Source organism: Epinephelus fuscoguttatus, linkage group LG6, assembly GCF_011397635.1.
Source record: "Epinephelus fuscoguttatus linkage group LG6, E.fuscoguttatus.final_Chr_v1".
Classification (NCBI taxonomy): domain Eukaryota; kingdom Metazoa; phylum Chordata; class Actinopteri; order Perciformes; family Serranidae; genus Epinephelus; species Epinephelus fuscoguttatus.
Genome location: NC_064757.1, coordinates 31,645,760 through 31,661,662, shown reverse-complemented (window position 1 = coordinate 31,661,662; position 15,903 = coordinate 31,645,760). Strand labels below are relative to the sequence as shown.

The following is a 15,903-nucleotide window of genomic DNA, read 5'->3' as shown; positions in this document are numbered from 1 at the left end:
TGGTCATGATCTGAATCAGTGGTTATGTCCTTGTTTTCTTACTGTATTTTTGGGCTTATGTGTTTTTGTATCGTATGTTTTCCTTAAAGTACTTTGGTTTTATGGTGATGTCACTGTCTTGCTATTTGTGCTTTTGTGTGTTTGTGGCTCAGTACTTTGGTCTATATTGTGTTTTATGCTGTACATTGGTATAGTACGTTCTAAATGTTTTTATGAATAGTGCTTATGTCTTGTTGATTTTGCTTATGTGCCTTGCTATGTGCTTTTGTCTATGGTTATATGCTTGCCCTGTGCTTTTGTGCTTCTGTGCTTTTGTATGTTATTTTAAAGTCTTTTTCTTATATCAACCTGCCAGGGACTGCAGATGAAAATTAGCCTATATGGCTAAATCTGGCACATTTACGTGACTTAAGTGATCATATTCATTAAAATAAACATCAACATAAAACAAACATTAATAGTCCTACACAACATTGTTGTCTTTTTCTCTTAAATATTTGCTTTTCTGTGAGATATTGGATCATTTTACTTCTTAACTTTGACTAAATATGCCACCATCTGAGAAGTTAAGAGGGGAAATCTCTTTGATGTAAGTGCACTGTAAAAAGAAACTATTTGTTTTAACTTAAAGTTAGTGTCCAAGCTGTCTTAGAATTTAAGTTGACTGAATTTGAAAAGAATGAAAAATTATTCAGTCAACTTAAAATTTTAAGGCAGCCTGGACACTAATTTTTTTAAGTTAAAACAAATAGTTTATTTTTTTTTTTACAGTGTGCTAACAACTACTAGACATGTAAAACCTGACAAGGAGTCATGCAATTTTTTTTTTGTTTGGGGTTTTGTTTTATATTTTACAAGCTTAACATGTGTTTATTAATGTACTATAATAATTTGAAAAGTAACCTGTAACTGTAGCTGTTTCCCTCTAAAATACAGCGAAATACAAAATAACTTAAAAATGAAATACTTAAGTACATGACAAATACCTCAAAAGTTGGACTTGAGTATGATCAAACACTTTTGTCACAGATAATAGTAATTAAAACATTATTTTTTTCTTAAACAGGCATACAACCAAAACCAGCAAAAATGAACATGATCCTGTTACTGCTGTTCAAATACAATTTCTACAGATAACAGCTATTTAACTTTTGTTTTAAGCAGCATAAAGAACAACCAGTGACAGATTAAAGGAGCAAAAATACCTTGAACTAGTGTTCCAGTGATGAAGCCAAAGAAGCAGCGCAGCAGCTTGGTGACCTCCTTTCCACACTCTGCCTTACATGAATTCATCCTCTAAACTTTGACCACTGGCACCAAGAGTGTAAAAAAAACCCCACAAAAAAAACAAAAAGAAAATTACAGAAGTCTCACAATACAAAAAATTGTGAGGCTTCACCCAAAAGATTAAGAAAAAAAATGAATTGGACAGATTTTAAAGCGCACACTTAAAAAACTTGCAGAAGAAGTGAGTACTCTCCCAGAGGATGTTTCCTTGGTCTGATGTCGCCTGTTTCTCTTCAGATAACACTCTAAAGCTTCTTTTTAAACTGGTGTCCCAGTTTGCTTACAGGTGATGCTTACTCCCTCCTCCTCCTCCTCCTCCTCCTCCTCCTCTTCTTCCTCTCTGCTCTGTCACTTGTTTCTCTCCTCTACAGCAGGAGGAGGAAGAGGTGAACTGAATTGCATCATGTTGGGTCCGTCCTGGAGCTCCGGTCACTGTCGTTTCGTATGACCGACTCTGACAAACCACAACACACAACACTGACACCCGTTAACGCTGCTCCTGTTTCAGCCTTCATTAGCTCTGCATAGTCACCGGGACAAGTTCATCTCACTTTCTCTGACGGACTAAAGTCATGCACAGAATAGAAGAAGAAGGAGCTGCTGCAGAAATATTTGACAGCTCAGTAAAGAAACCTAATCTCATCTCCCTCCCTCCTGTGTGTCTCCTCCATATGTCTAATCCGACTCATATTACACTTTTCATATTACAGTCATTCATATCTCTCCTCTCCGTCTCTCAGTTTCCCTTTGTATGGCCTCATTATCTGACTCTTCTTCTGTGGTGTGGGAGTTGCTTTTAATTCAGAGATTAAACTTTGTGCTGAGTGCAATTTCTTACTATCAAATTAAAAAACTTCACCATGTTAATCTAGAACAGATAGTGTGAGAGGCTGACAGCTTCTGGATCTGAAGGGAACTTATTCATTAGTGCTGGAACTGATTATGCTGATTGGAGTCAATTAATCATAACAACTATTTTGATCATCTATTAATTGTTCAAGTCATTTGTCAAACAAAAATAATAAATATTTACCAGTCCCAGTTGGCTTTAACTCTTTATATCACTGTAAACTGAATATCCTTGGGCTCTGAAGATATCACCGTGGGCTGGTAAAGGTGATTTTTGATATCTGAACTCAACACCCAAACAGATACACCCCTCCTGTCAGTGCTCCTTCAGATGCTCCAGTGATATGTTCAGTGTTATTTATGTTTCATTACTATCATGGAGTTGCTTCATTTGTGTGGCTGAGGACATGGACAACACATTCTCACTCCGACCTTGTCACATATCAACGCTTGGTCGTGGACTTTCCACGTCCACATACGACATGAAAGGTACTCTGGGTGCGTTGGTTGTTGATGTTGTGGGACACTGTGTCAAGTTCTACCTGTTACATGCATTGTCTTCTTTCAAAATACACTTCCGTAATCACAGGAAATTTAATGTTTACATACAGTCTCTTTCAAAATAAACGAACTACATCGGTACAACACTGTGAATTGACGTTTTTTTCCTTCAACAACTAATGCATGTGGTTGGGTTTAGGAAAAAAGAACAGGGTTTGGCTTGGTTAGTTGGACCCATCTATCACCTCTCCTGCCTGCCCCAGCTGGACTTTCGTCACTTTTGTCCTTGTCCTGCCCGTTCCCCCTGACGCCGCTGGGCATCGTTAAACTATAAGTAACCAGCCGCGTATCATGCCGACGTTAAAGGACGCCTTTTTTTGTTGGTTTCTGACACTGCAAGTCAATGCCCAAGTGCCAGATTTCCACGACTTCGGAGTGAGACCGGGCTCGTTGTGCAACTTAGTCCGAGCCACTTTCTTTGTTTCCCCTTTACAGAGCCAGAGCTGTTCATGAACACCAGTTTTTTTTCCAGTGCACACATGGACAGAATGGACAGCTAGGACACCATGAGGAAGTATTTGTCGACCTTGACAAAAGTTGCTTGGATTAGAATTTCAGACTGCACCTTTAATACACAATGATGGGCATTTTGCACATTTATGGAAGGAGCAAGTGGTCTGTCCAGGCAGCCCAGTCGCCAAAAGACAATATTGGCATCATCAGTTTCTGCAAACCATGAACATGTTACATTTGCACGTTTCATATCTATCATGTCAATGTTTCAAAGTGATGTAATATATTTAGACTTTGGAGGTGGAGGGGATGGTGTATGGCGTGACACCAAGGTGAGATACCTGCCAAGCTGCAACAACTGCAACAGTTGCGTTTCTTACATCATCTGATTTCATGGTCTTGATCAAAAAAAAAATTATGTTAATTTTTACCAGACAGTCCTAGAGAACCTAAACAGGCACAGTATCACAGCTTGGCTCAGTAACCTCTCTGTGCAGTTACAAACCAAACTCTTCTGGTTGATCCATACTACATGGAGAATCAAAGGTGTCAAAGAGCACATTTCCCTGCAGACTATTCATGAACAAGTCGAGCCAATAAGATCGTCAGTGACTCATCTCATGTTCAGCATACAGAGTGTGAGCTGCTGCCCTCTGATAGGAGATTTAGAGAGCCTTGTTACTGATTAAACAGATTTAAAAGTTCATTCATAGCTATGTCTATAAAGCTTTTACATAGCGGCAGATAATACAAGAATAGGCACTGGATTATGATGATTTGATGATATGCGTTTTTGTACAGGTGTATTTATTTATCTTTTTTTGTTACATATGGTGTGTATGTTTATGTATGTTTAATGTTTATTTGTTTATGTACTATGTTTACGTCTGCAGTATGGGTGAACAGCCCAAGACAAATTTCCCACTTTGCAGGACTATGAAGTTAATCTTGATCTTGCAGACCATTATTCGTAACCAGCTGTTTTTCTCACTAGCCTTTGCTATTTTGCATGCAGCTTTTTTTTGGTACCAACCATGGGTGTTTTTAATGAGTGTATGTCCAGCAGCACTCTGGGCTCCAAACCTGGATGTTTTGTAGTGCCCTGTTAGCGGGGACAGTGCCACCAAATGCGGTTGCTTTATTACCAATACATCACTGCTTTTCCTGCCACCAAAACCTGGTATTTCAAGCCAAAACATGATCTTTTCCAAACCATACCCAAGTGTTTTTTGTGCCTAAACATAACCACACGTTAACCACAACACTGTTGAAATGTAAAGTTTCACATCTGCCAGTGGCACGTAATAACGTATAAATGTGATGTACCCATGGTTTGCAGAAACTTACCAACATAAATGCCACAATACGACATTTATTCTGGCTCCCAAGAGGTACTTCTTCAGTTGCCAGGGGGTATGTGGAAAAATGTGAAGATACTCAGCTAAAATTAAAAAGTAGGAAATATGATTTGGTTAAAAAGAAAGAAAAAAAAAAAAGCTTAACTATTTTACACAGTAACCCAACCAGCGAGAGACAGACTACAAGGACTGGAACTTCCAACAGCTTGAGTCAGCTCTAACACCTGAACACTTAGCGCTGTAACTGAGAGCGGGAAAAAACTAGCAAGCAGGAAAGGCTAAATAGACTGATAACATCTTCTGTCACTCGAAGTTGTAGGAGTAAAAATGCAAACTTAACCTGATCTGTGGAAAAAATTAACAATATTGTAAAAATATCTACTCTTTATTTAACTAAAACTATTAAATAACCTCCAGTTTTAAATTCAGTTACATTAACACATCTTAACACAGGTGGTACTTGAGCTCATCTGAAAGGGCTTTAAGATTACCACACACATAAAAGTTTTGGACACAATGAACCAACTTCAAAAACACTGTGACCAGGGTTTCAAATTATGCTGACTCATCCTCATCTCTCCAAAAGATTCAAAACTGAAGCCATCAGGGAACTGTTTAAAATGTTCTGATTACTTTGTTTGTTGTCAATATTATTTCCCGAAATGATGCTGTTCAAAGCCTTCTCCACACTGCCAGGAATATATTCAAAAATCCTTTCTTTTTCCTTTCCCCATAAGAGCACATTTGGGGCACTATGGATGGCCCGTGGGTTAGGGCTCCTACTACAGTATGAGCTGCTACGTTCTAAATTCGAGTCCAACAGTTTCTTTGTTGCATGTCATTCCCCCTCTTTGTCTCACGGCATTTCCTTTAACATCTCTGCTGTCACTGTCCAATAAAGGCAGATTAGAGTAAGAAATTTAATTAATCCCCAATGAGGGAAACTTATGTGCCAATAGAAGCAACTCATACAGTCAACAATATACACAGTACATTTAAATGCACAATACAACAAATAAATAACACCGTAAAAAGCCATCTGACACATAATCAACAGCTGATATCACATCTAAAAGTGCTCATTAAAAAATCTGACCACTGCTGAGTTGTTCAGAGGAACACTGAGGCATCATGAGTCATTTAGTGAGTCTATTAAAAACAATGTAATGGATGGCTCTTATGACACAGACTATTTTTAGTTTGACTGGCTAATTCTAAATAACATCACAATCATGCTTATAATGAAAAAACATTAAAGAATAAGAAAGTAAAATCATCACTGAACCCCGAAAACAACAGTGAGGACATAACGTCTGTGTTCTCAGCTTTGCATAATTAAATACAGCATATTCATTTTAAATAGTGACTGACTACTTGGTCATAAAAATAATTAGCAGTTGCACAGCAGGTCAGAGTGACATCCATGTCTGGCCTGCATCAGTTATCAAGCCCATCATCCTATCTGCCCATTTGATTCTCCACAAACCCTTAGCTGTAGTGTGTCATATCCAGCAGTCTATCAAACTGGGCTCGCTGGCTCCAGCTCTCCACGTCTAAACTAAACCACAGCAGCAGCTTCGACACTACCACCAGCACCACCAGCACCATCACCCCCCCTCTCTCTGATACACATCTCCATCTCTGTGCTTCTATTTTTAGCTGCTGGCCATTACCGAGGTGAGGGCTTGCCCACCGATAATACTGAATCTCTCTTCCCTCGGCACCGCTGAGATGAAATAGATCCCATCACAGCCCTGCTTTTCTTTCTCTCTCTGTAACTGTGTTGTGCTGTTTTTTTTACTCACTGAGCTCCTGTTTCACACAAAGAGCTCTTTCAACGATTTTGCAACCAAAGACTGAAAAAAACACCTAAAGGATAATTAAACACTGATCGTGTGTGTTAATGCAGCTGAGAGCAGCCTCCTAACCCCACGAACACTCACTGCTGGGATGTAACAAAGTATATTTACTCAAATAATGTGTATACTTCTACTCTGCTTCATTTGTCTAACAGCTTTAGTTACTGGTTACTCTGCAGATTACATTTTTTCTTCCCCTTCCCGTCCAGTGAACACCATGTGTCTCCACATGTGTTGATTTTGAATGTTTGTGATAAACTGAACAGTGAAGTGAAAAGAGAAAATCATCCTACTTCTTAAGCTGCAACCTTTAACAACCCTCTTGGATCAGCTGGAAAATGAAAAGTTGACTTTTTAGAAATACGTGCATACAAACGTGACGATCTTAGAATATGACGCACTGCTGTAGATTAAACTACCCAACAGTATAAGCACAACCTTAACCATCTGCAACATATACATGAATTAATCCAAAAACATCATGTATAACAAACATTGACAAGGAAAATCTTTAGTGCTTTTAGTAAATTCTGCTAATCTTCCATCCATTCATCCTCTTGAGGGCTGCAGGGAGCCTTTAGCTACAGGTAACAATGGGCGAGAGGCACGGTACACCCTGGGCAGGTCACTGAACCACCACAGCGCTGACACATAGAGCCAGACAACCATTCACACTCACATTCACACCTACAGACAATTTAAGGTCACCTATTAACTTAACCTGCATGTCTTTGGACTGTGGGAGGAAGCTGGAGTACCCAGAGAAAGCCCACGTTGACTGAGGGAAATCATGCAGATTCCACACAGTAGGCCCCAAACCAGCCAGCAGGTACAAACCTGGAAATGTCTTGCTGTATGACAACAGTGCTAACTACTGCACCACCATGCTGCCCAGAGGCCTGTACTACGAAACAGGATTTGGAGTTAGCGAGGTAACTTCAGGGTTAACTGGGTTTTCAGTACTACGAAGCTGGTTCTCTTTTTACCGGGATAAATCACCATGGTAACTGATGCTGAACAGCTAACCTGCTCTGGAGAAGGTTAACTTCAGAGTATTGGATCACAGCCTGTCAACACTCTGACGTCTGACCGATTTGATCACTGAAGAAAAAAAGTATCCATGGACAAAAGTCCGGAGTCTCAGGTAAAAAACTAGCCTTAATGTTGTTGTAGGTTAGTAAAATCATTTTATTATTCCAGGGCTCTATTTCCACTGGTTTTAAACAGAGCTTCTAACAAACAGAGAAATCGTATGTAACACTGAACACATGATTTTAGCAGCATTTTAATGTATGCAAAGTTTATTTTAGTCCGCAGTGATAGTGTTGTTATTTTACACTCTGATCACTGCAGCTCAGAATAACATGAGACACCTACACGATGAGAACTGGGATAAAACAGGTAATATTTTATTGGATAAATAATCCACACACTGTTAACCGGCTCCTGTTACTATAAATGCCACATTTTGGTCAGATAGACCTTATCAGTCATTAACTAGGCTACTTTTCCACCCTGGCATCAGTTTAGTCAGTAGTTAAGGCCCATAGCTCAGTGATACCTGCATGTAATTTAAGTCTCAGATGACGGTGAATTTTTGGATAGTGTTTTCAATGTTTCTAGATTTTATGTTTTAAGATTACAGAGTGTCCTTTACATCCTGTGTCACTGACATTGTATTGTCTTGCTGTTTCATCTCATATCATACGAAGCAGCGTATTTCATTCATGGATCTGATGATGTTGCTTGTAATTAACACTCCCTGCCTCTTTCACAAGAACGCACTCCTGACTGGATAGGAAAACCCAGAGTTGACTGAACTAATTGATAACCAGCTTTGTAGTACTTGTTATCCAGACAGCCACTGTTAGGGTTAGTCAAACCAGAGAAGGAAAAGATATCCTGGGTAAGTTGAACTGACTTCATTGTACAGGCATTGCAAGCAATCCTGTTTGTCCAACAAAACCTGGACTAAAAACACCTGAACTAGCTGCTGAAACATTTTTCTCGTCATCTTCATCATTTTCAGCCTAAGGAAACGACAGTACCTTCTAGATACTAAAAAGTGCTCAAAACTTCAGCAGTTGTCTGTTATTGCCACTTGGGGACGCCAAAGTGCAAAGATTCCTGGTGACACTGTGTGGAAAACATGACGGCACTAGTGTAGTGCTGCCACTGGAGCCAAGAGAGGAAAAGGAGAGCAGACACCTACCTGAAGCAAGGTGTGTGTGTGTGTGTGTGTGTGTGTGTGTGTGTGTGTGTGTGTGAGAGAGAGAGATCAACAGGATTGTGTGATAACAAGCTACAAGGGCGAGCCTTATACAACTGGATCTAGCTCTCACATTTCAGTGACCTGATAGAGTACCATTACATGGTGCATGAGGCTGAGCTGGCCTCAGACCTTAAAGATGGGTCACAATCACACACACATCCGCTTCATTAAGTCTCATTAAAGCTGTCTGGAGCCTGAGGTACTGTTTGTTTTTTAATGACTGTGGCCTTTATTTAAATTCTCAAAACTGCTTTTAGATCCAAGGCGTCTGTTTTTATGTGAGGAGGAGAATACAGCAGGTAGGACAGGAAAACAGGAGGCAAGGAGAAGAAGGGAAGGAGATAAGGAGCTAGAGAAGGACATGAGGATGTAATGAAAGCAAGAATGAAGCAGTGGAGGACAAAAATAAGTAGGGAAGCAAACACGTAATTAGTAAAGATAAAGTAGAAGAGCAAGTGGAGAGGAATAAGTAGCAAAGGAGACAAGTAAGTGGTAAAGGACAGTAGAGGAGGCAGGGATGGATAAGATGAAGTAGGGAAGGAAACAAGTAAGCAGTAACAGAAAGGAAAGAGGGAAAAGATGGGTAGGAGAAAGTAGGAAAGGAGACAAGTTAGGGAAAGCAAGGAGCAGCAAAGAACAGGAACAAACAGGGAGGAAAACAAGGTGGTAATAAAGGAGAGGAGGACAGGATGGACAGAACAAAGTAGGAAAGGAAACTAGGAGGTCAATCAGAAAAATCAGGCAGAAAAAATAGGAAGACGTAGGGAAGGGGACAAGTAGATAAGGAAGGAAAGAGGTAGACTGGACAGTAAGACTGCAGGAAACATGAAGGTAGTAAAGGACAGGAGGGGACATAGATGGAGTGATAAAAAGGTGGAAAGAACAAAGAGACAAGTAGGTATGGAAGGAAAGAAGGAGGGGCAGGAATGGACATGACAGAGGGAAAGAGACAAGAAAGCATTGAAGGAAAGTAGGGGTGCTTTTCATAATGCTATCATGCTTCCTCACATCCTCTCTCTCCCGTGACCCACATATCATTCTGCTTTCGCCATCATGAAGGATTGTCCAATAACTTAAATTACACCTCAATGGGATGAGAAGCAAGGAGAGAGGAGGCTACTGGAGGAGATAGAGCGAGGACACACACACTATGTGTCCCCTCCTCGCAACTTTCTCTCAAATCCTCGCTGGGAGGAGCTAAGACGCAAGCTTGAGATGCACAAGGGAGGCAAGGAGACATAATAGCATAATGAAAAGGACCCAAACACCCGGGCAACACTGCCTGTGTAAGCAGTGTGTGATGGTCACCTCGCTGAACTGCTGCGGCTCACATGTATGCAGTGTTCACATAGACAGCATTGCTGCCTGCTGCAGCGTCACATGTGCAGTGTGGCTGCTCTTATCTGAAAAAGAAAAAGAACGACACACATGCTGCTCGCACAGGCAGTGTGGCCCAGGCATAAGAGGCAGGGACAGACAGGGAGCACCAGGGAAGGAAAAAAGGAGTTACTGAAGGAAAAGATGAGGCAGAGAAGGACAAGAAGAAGTAGGGAAGGGGGAGGGAGGCCATTAAGTGCAGGAGGAATAAGGAAAAGGGAGGATGATGTGATGAAATCAGTTGAAAAGGTGAAACACTTTCAACATCTTTCTTCCTGATTGTTGTTATATGAACAAAAAAAATAAAACTTGTGTGTCAGAAGTCACACGTGAAAACTCATCAGTAAAAGCATGAGAAGAAGCTGAAATAAAAGGAGGCGATAGCTGCACCTCTGTGGGCTCAACTATGACTATAAATCAGCACGTAACAATGCTGAGAGCTTTGAAAATAGCGCTTTCACACTTTCATTCAGAAACACCTCAGGCAAGAGATTAAGAGTGCATGATTACAGCTAAGCCACTGGGTGGAGCACTGAGACTAAGTGCATGAACAAACCAGGACTGGAGCCCAGTCCAAACAACATACTGGATCCAGGAAGATATGGAAAACATTCAGGCTGTCCTGATTAGTCTTGTAGAGCATAAGAAAGGCAGAAACGGACAGAGGCAGTTTAACAGAGGCACAAAGGAGGTGTCAGAGTGTTTCAGTTCTGTGTAGAGAGTGTAAATGGTGAAGCAGGATGTAGAGACATTTGATAAATGAGCTTATGCGACTAAATGATCTCTGGATACCTGACCCTGAGGTCACCTTCCCAGCACAATGAGCCGGTCATGCCCAAAGGGACCTGCAGAGCCCAGCAGAGGTCCAGCCAGTCAATTCAGCAATCAATTCAAACTCTGTTAGTCACACTTGTGCATTCACCACATCGTCAGTCTCACCACACATCACTCGAGATTGGTTTCTCCCCTGCTCCCTCTCACCTTTGTCCTGTGGCTGTGTGCTGGCGATGATCCATTTGACCAGGCAGCACTTCATCAGAGCTTTCCGAGAGAACCGCGGCTTCTGCCACTTCCCAGAATCCTTCGCTCTACTCGGGGCAGGCTCGACACCGTTGGCATCTCCCAGCAGGCTGCCGTCCACCACCTTGCCGTCCACCTGGAGGACGGGGGAGGACGTGGGAGGAGGGAGGGATAAAGAGAGTTCAGGTCAATATGGAAATGAACCAAAGCGGGCGCAGATCTTTGAATTAAGCAGGAGATTATGCGTGTGCCTGGAAAATATGATTAGCCTCTGATCTGGAGGTGTTTCAGGAACACTGTAAAGAGGTTCAACAAGAGTTCAGTTGAGTTCAGTATGAGGCTTTAAGAGATTTGCTTTTTAATAATTTGAGTTTTTTGGACAGTTTGTGTCCAAATCTACTCTCTGCTACAGCTCCACCTTATAAACTAACCTGTTATTATGATATGACCAGGCAGCATGAACAGACGGACACAAACAGACATAAACAAACAGATATATACTCTTCCTCTGCTTACTCATGACAAGCTATGGGAATTAAAATAACACATCACACTGTAATGATCTAATTTGTTTTACTTAATAGTTGATAAACTAATTTTACATTGCAGCCCAGTCACCAGATTAAACTGCCAGCATCGTACCTTTCTACAAACCATGGATACATTTTATTTGTACATTTCTAAATTGGCGTAGTATATGAGCTGACTTTGTCATTGGGAGGTGGACAGGATGATGGATGGTGTGACACTGAGACACCTGTCAAGCTGCAGACCACTGTTTTAGACCAACAAATGACAAACCCGGTTGTTTTTTAGTGAGTCTTCACTGTGTGAGGGTGTGACGAGGTTGGAGTGAGAATTTTAGCAACCCATCGCTCTATATCTACCACAGATAGTGCCATGAAAAGTGGTTGTTTTTAACCAAGACATTGCTACGTTTCCAGTTGAGATTGTGCTATTACAAGCAGGTGTTTTAAGCCAAAACATGATCTTTTCCTAACTATAACCAAGTAGTTTTTGTGCCTAAACCCAACACATTAACCACAGCCATCTTAAAACATAAAGAAACGTAAATGTAGAACGTATTCACTCAATAACCTTCCAAAGGCCGCATCTCTGGATTGCAGAAACGTTTGATGCTAACATTTATACTGGCTAATAAGTTGCAAATTACACTGACTGTTCTTTTTTTGGCCACTTGGGGGCAGTGGAAACAAACACTCCTCCTGCATCTCTCCCCTCTTTGTCCTTAGCCCCTCCCACCAGACAACCATAGCCATATGCATGCTCTTCATACAGTAACCCAGTGCTTCCCATACCATGCTTTATTCGTTCTTATTTCAGTGTAGTTGCACACAGCATGTTCACTCAGCCACTCCTTGCCCTGCTCTCTCTCTCTGTTAATCAGACCACAAATAAGACATGAATTAGCTAGCTAGCCACCCCATGGTCCTTCTGCCTTGCTCCCCACCACAGCCTGGGAGACAGATCTTTGGTGAGTGGCTGTGGTGGCTCAGACTGACCAGCACAAACCCCCCAGTGCTGGGTTGTCACAGCTGGCTGGTGGCCAGCAGCAGCACTGGGTCTGACCTGTGTAACAGCAGCAACAGAAAGTTTGCAGATGCAGACACCAGTAGGAGCTGTCTTCAGAGTTGCTGCCCGCTCTCCTGCCAGCATGGTGGACTGTAGCAGTGGGTAGTGAGGCGGAAGACACACTCTCGCTAACATTGGCTACATAAACATGAAATTGAAGCCGAAGTCATGAGCCTTTAGCTCCAATTAGCAGAACAGCTAAACTATCAGCAACATTTTCTCTCCATCTCCGAAACGATTCACTGACACTAACACATTTTGTTCTGTTTATTGTCAGGCTCTCTTTTAGACTCTGTTTGATAAGTCCGACTTCCTTTTTGAGGTTGATTTGCAGTGTAGGCTGTTGTTGTTAATGCTGCAACAGCAACTTTTTCTGCAGGATTCTCCGCCATTGAATCAGGCTTTCGTGGAAGGGATGTGCACGCATATCTGCATTTATAGAAGGACCATGATCTCTGATTGGCTAAAGTCTCTCGTCACAGGCTAGCTTTTCTAAAGCCTGTTTTCTCAGTCCACTTAAATTAAAATATGCGCAAAATTTATTATGGGACTTTTTCCCAGTAAAGCCAATATTAAACTGTATACCCCAGCTTCAAATGTTTTTTGTTTACCTTTAGTTATACAAAATCCAAAGGCCTGTGGCAACTGCACGAATTTAGAACAACCAAACTATACATATAGCAATTACAGCAATACAAGAAGTTTGTCACAGTTTCCCAGCAACGCTATATGCGCAACAATTGCCACATGACCTCTTAAAGTTTTAACTTTCATCACTGATATAATATTTTCTAAATGTGTTTGCTTTCATGTATTTATATATAAAAAATACACCCATCTATCTCTAATTAATTAACAGTAATAATAATAGGTTGGAGCAGCTCTCGGATCCCTGTGTTTGAGTCGTGTAAGCCAAGACCACCATCATGTAGCTGTTGTTCCACTCACCATATGGTCTGAAAAATGTTTTAATAATGATGGATTATAACCGTCTGGCTGCAGATCAGAACAATCCTCTGACACTGAGCTGATACAGGAAAAGAAAAGGAGATGGCCATCTTCAGTTTCACACAGTTTAATTTCCTTTCCATCTACAAGTGTTCAAATCTGTGATGGACACTAAAGAGTTTTTTCTTGGAAAGACTCAAACCTTGACATCAGCCTTCGAAGAAATCAAAGCGGAGGTGAGGTTCCTTTAATATTTCTGAGTTAAACACTATCACATCTAGGAATATCTTCCCTTCAGGTTTAATTTCAGATGAACTGAAAGCCTGTTTCTTTTTCATTTTCTTATTCAGCTCCAATTTATCAAAGTGACTCTTACTATGCAGGACCAATCCCCCTCCAGCTCATTCATATTCACCGTTTATCCTCTTTCATCAGCGGAGATAAACTTCACATCAAAGTTTTTTCTTTTTTTTGTTTCTTTTTTTTGCTCTAATATATTTTTCAATTTCTCTCCCTTCATATCTTGGCATCATTTTAGTTTCTTCTACAGCAAACACTGATTGGATTTGATGTGATCTGATTTAACAAAATGTCTTTTTTTAAAATCTCAACAAGCTTTAATAAGCTGCACACACACGGACAACACACACATACATGTGTACACTGGAGCAAATGTGGGGAGGAAGATGAAAGAGGTGAAGACAGAACAAACAGCATCTCTGTTTACTCTGTGGGGAGGAGAGGGAAAGCAAAGGATGACAGTGGGAGAAGAGGGGGGAGAAAGGGAGGGCGATGGGAGGAGGAAACCCACAAACGCACAGAGAGGATTTCAAATGGCTATTTGATCCCATGGGAGTCTGACCATGCAAATCGCTTACTTTAAGGTAATGAGAGAGAACAAGGAAGAGAAAATAGAGAAAGAGAAAAAGATATGTGGAGGTCTGCTCATGTTCCTGGAAGAAGTGGAGTCAATTAGCATAATGAATGCTGGCCTATCTGAGAAGAAGAGCAAAGGACGGCCAGAGGACGGAGGGATGGAGGATGGAGGATGGAGGATGGGAAGATGGAGGAGATGAAGATATGAGAGCACTTTGCTGGGGAATACATTCACAGGGCTATTTCTGTGCATCTTCCACATGAAGAGACGGATAAAAAGAGCTAAAGATGAGAGAGGAAAAGGCGGGGAAGAGGGAGGACTACGAGGAGTGAACATCTGCATAGATACACACAGAGTCGAACTGGCTCCTAACGTAATGACAACACACTGAAATGGAAAGAAGATGACGGAAACAATTTTCATTCATCCCAACATCTATTTATTCACAGATCAACGGCGGCACGGCAGAGAGGAGTAATGTGAAAAAAAGGCTCCGCAGTGACTCGCTTCCTCAGAGGAGTAAATTAGAAAGAAAGAATTGTTTTTAAATATGAATTTTCAATGGAAGTCACAAATTGGGAAGAGGAAGGCGAGACAAACAGATGCAGACAGATGCAGTGTAAACACAAGAAAATTCAGCGCTACTTTAGTTGTTTATTCACGGACCGCTGGACACACAGGCATACTTACAATCATAAGGGGCACACACACACACAGTTTCAACCAGTATTTTTTATCTCATGTTCCCTCTTAACGCTCCAGCTAGCTTTGTCCTGGGGCAGCACTTCCCTCTTGTAATGTCTGCACGACACACACACACACACACACACACACACACACACACACACACATCTCATAGGGCAGAACATATACCCATAACGCTCAAAGCAAACACAGGGCAGCGATGCACATGGCTATAAATTATTAAATATCAGTTGCCCTGTTGTTAGTTCAATGAATGTTGGTTTACATGAAGCGTAAACTCTGGCCTCATTACATGGAAGGTTTTCTCACTGTTAGTCTCACTGTGCCCAACCGAGGGACAGTCTGATCCAGTTAAAGAATAAAGTACATCAACTGCTGGAAATCTACTGCAAAACATAAACTTCAAAGCTGTGTATCACTGAACAGAATGTGACCACAGCCTGGTGCATTTACTCAGGTACCATACTTACAGAGATAGTTTGGATCTTTCGAAGTGGGGTTGTATGAGGTATGTATCCATTGTCAATGTATTACCTACAGCTGATGTCAGTCGGCACGCCCCCAGTTTGGAGAAGCAGGCCAACACATTCTCACTCCAACCTCGTCACATTTTGACGTTTGGTTTCCACTCACAAGGGTGAAAGACAGTGTTTGTTGGACCCATCCACCACCTGTCCTGCACCCCCCCCCCCCCCCCAAATTGGCCTTTTGCCACCTTAACTTTTGTCCTCCTCCTGCCCCATG

General features: G+C 41.4%; 1 protein-coding gene across 1 annotated transcript in view; it reads right to left on the bottom strand.

The window, feature by feature from the left end:
* Positions 1–15,903, bottom strand: part of kcnip3b (Kv channel interacting protein 3b, calsenilin) — an 80,932-nt gene that overhangs the window by 39,689 nt on the left and 25,340 nt on the right. Inside the window, exon 2 of the mRNA XM_049579017.1 lies at positions 10,998–11,172. Coding sequence (XP_049434974.1) covers positions 10,998–11,172 — 175 coding nt within the window. The remainder of the gene's footprint in view (positions 1–10,997; positions 11,173–15,903) is intronic.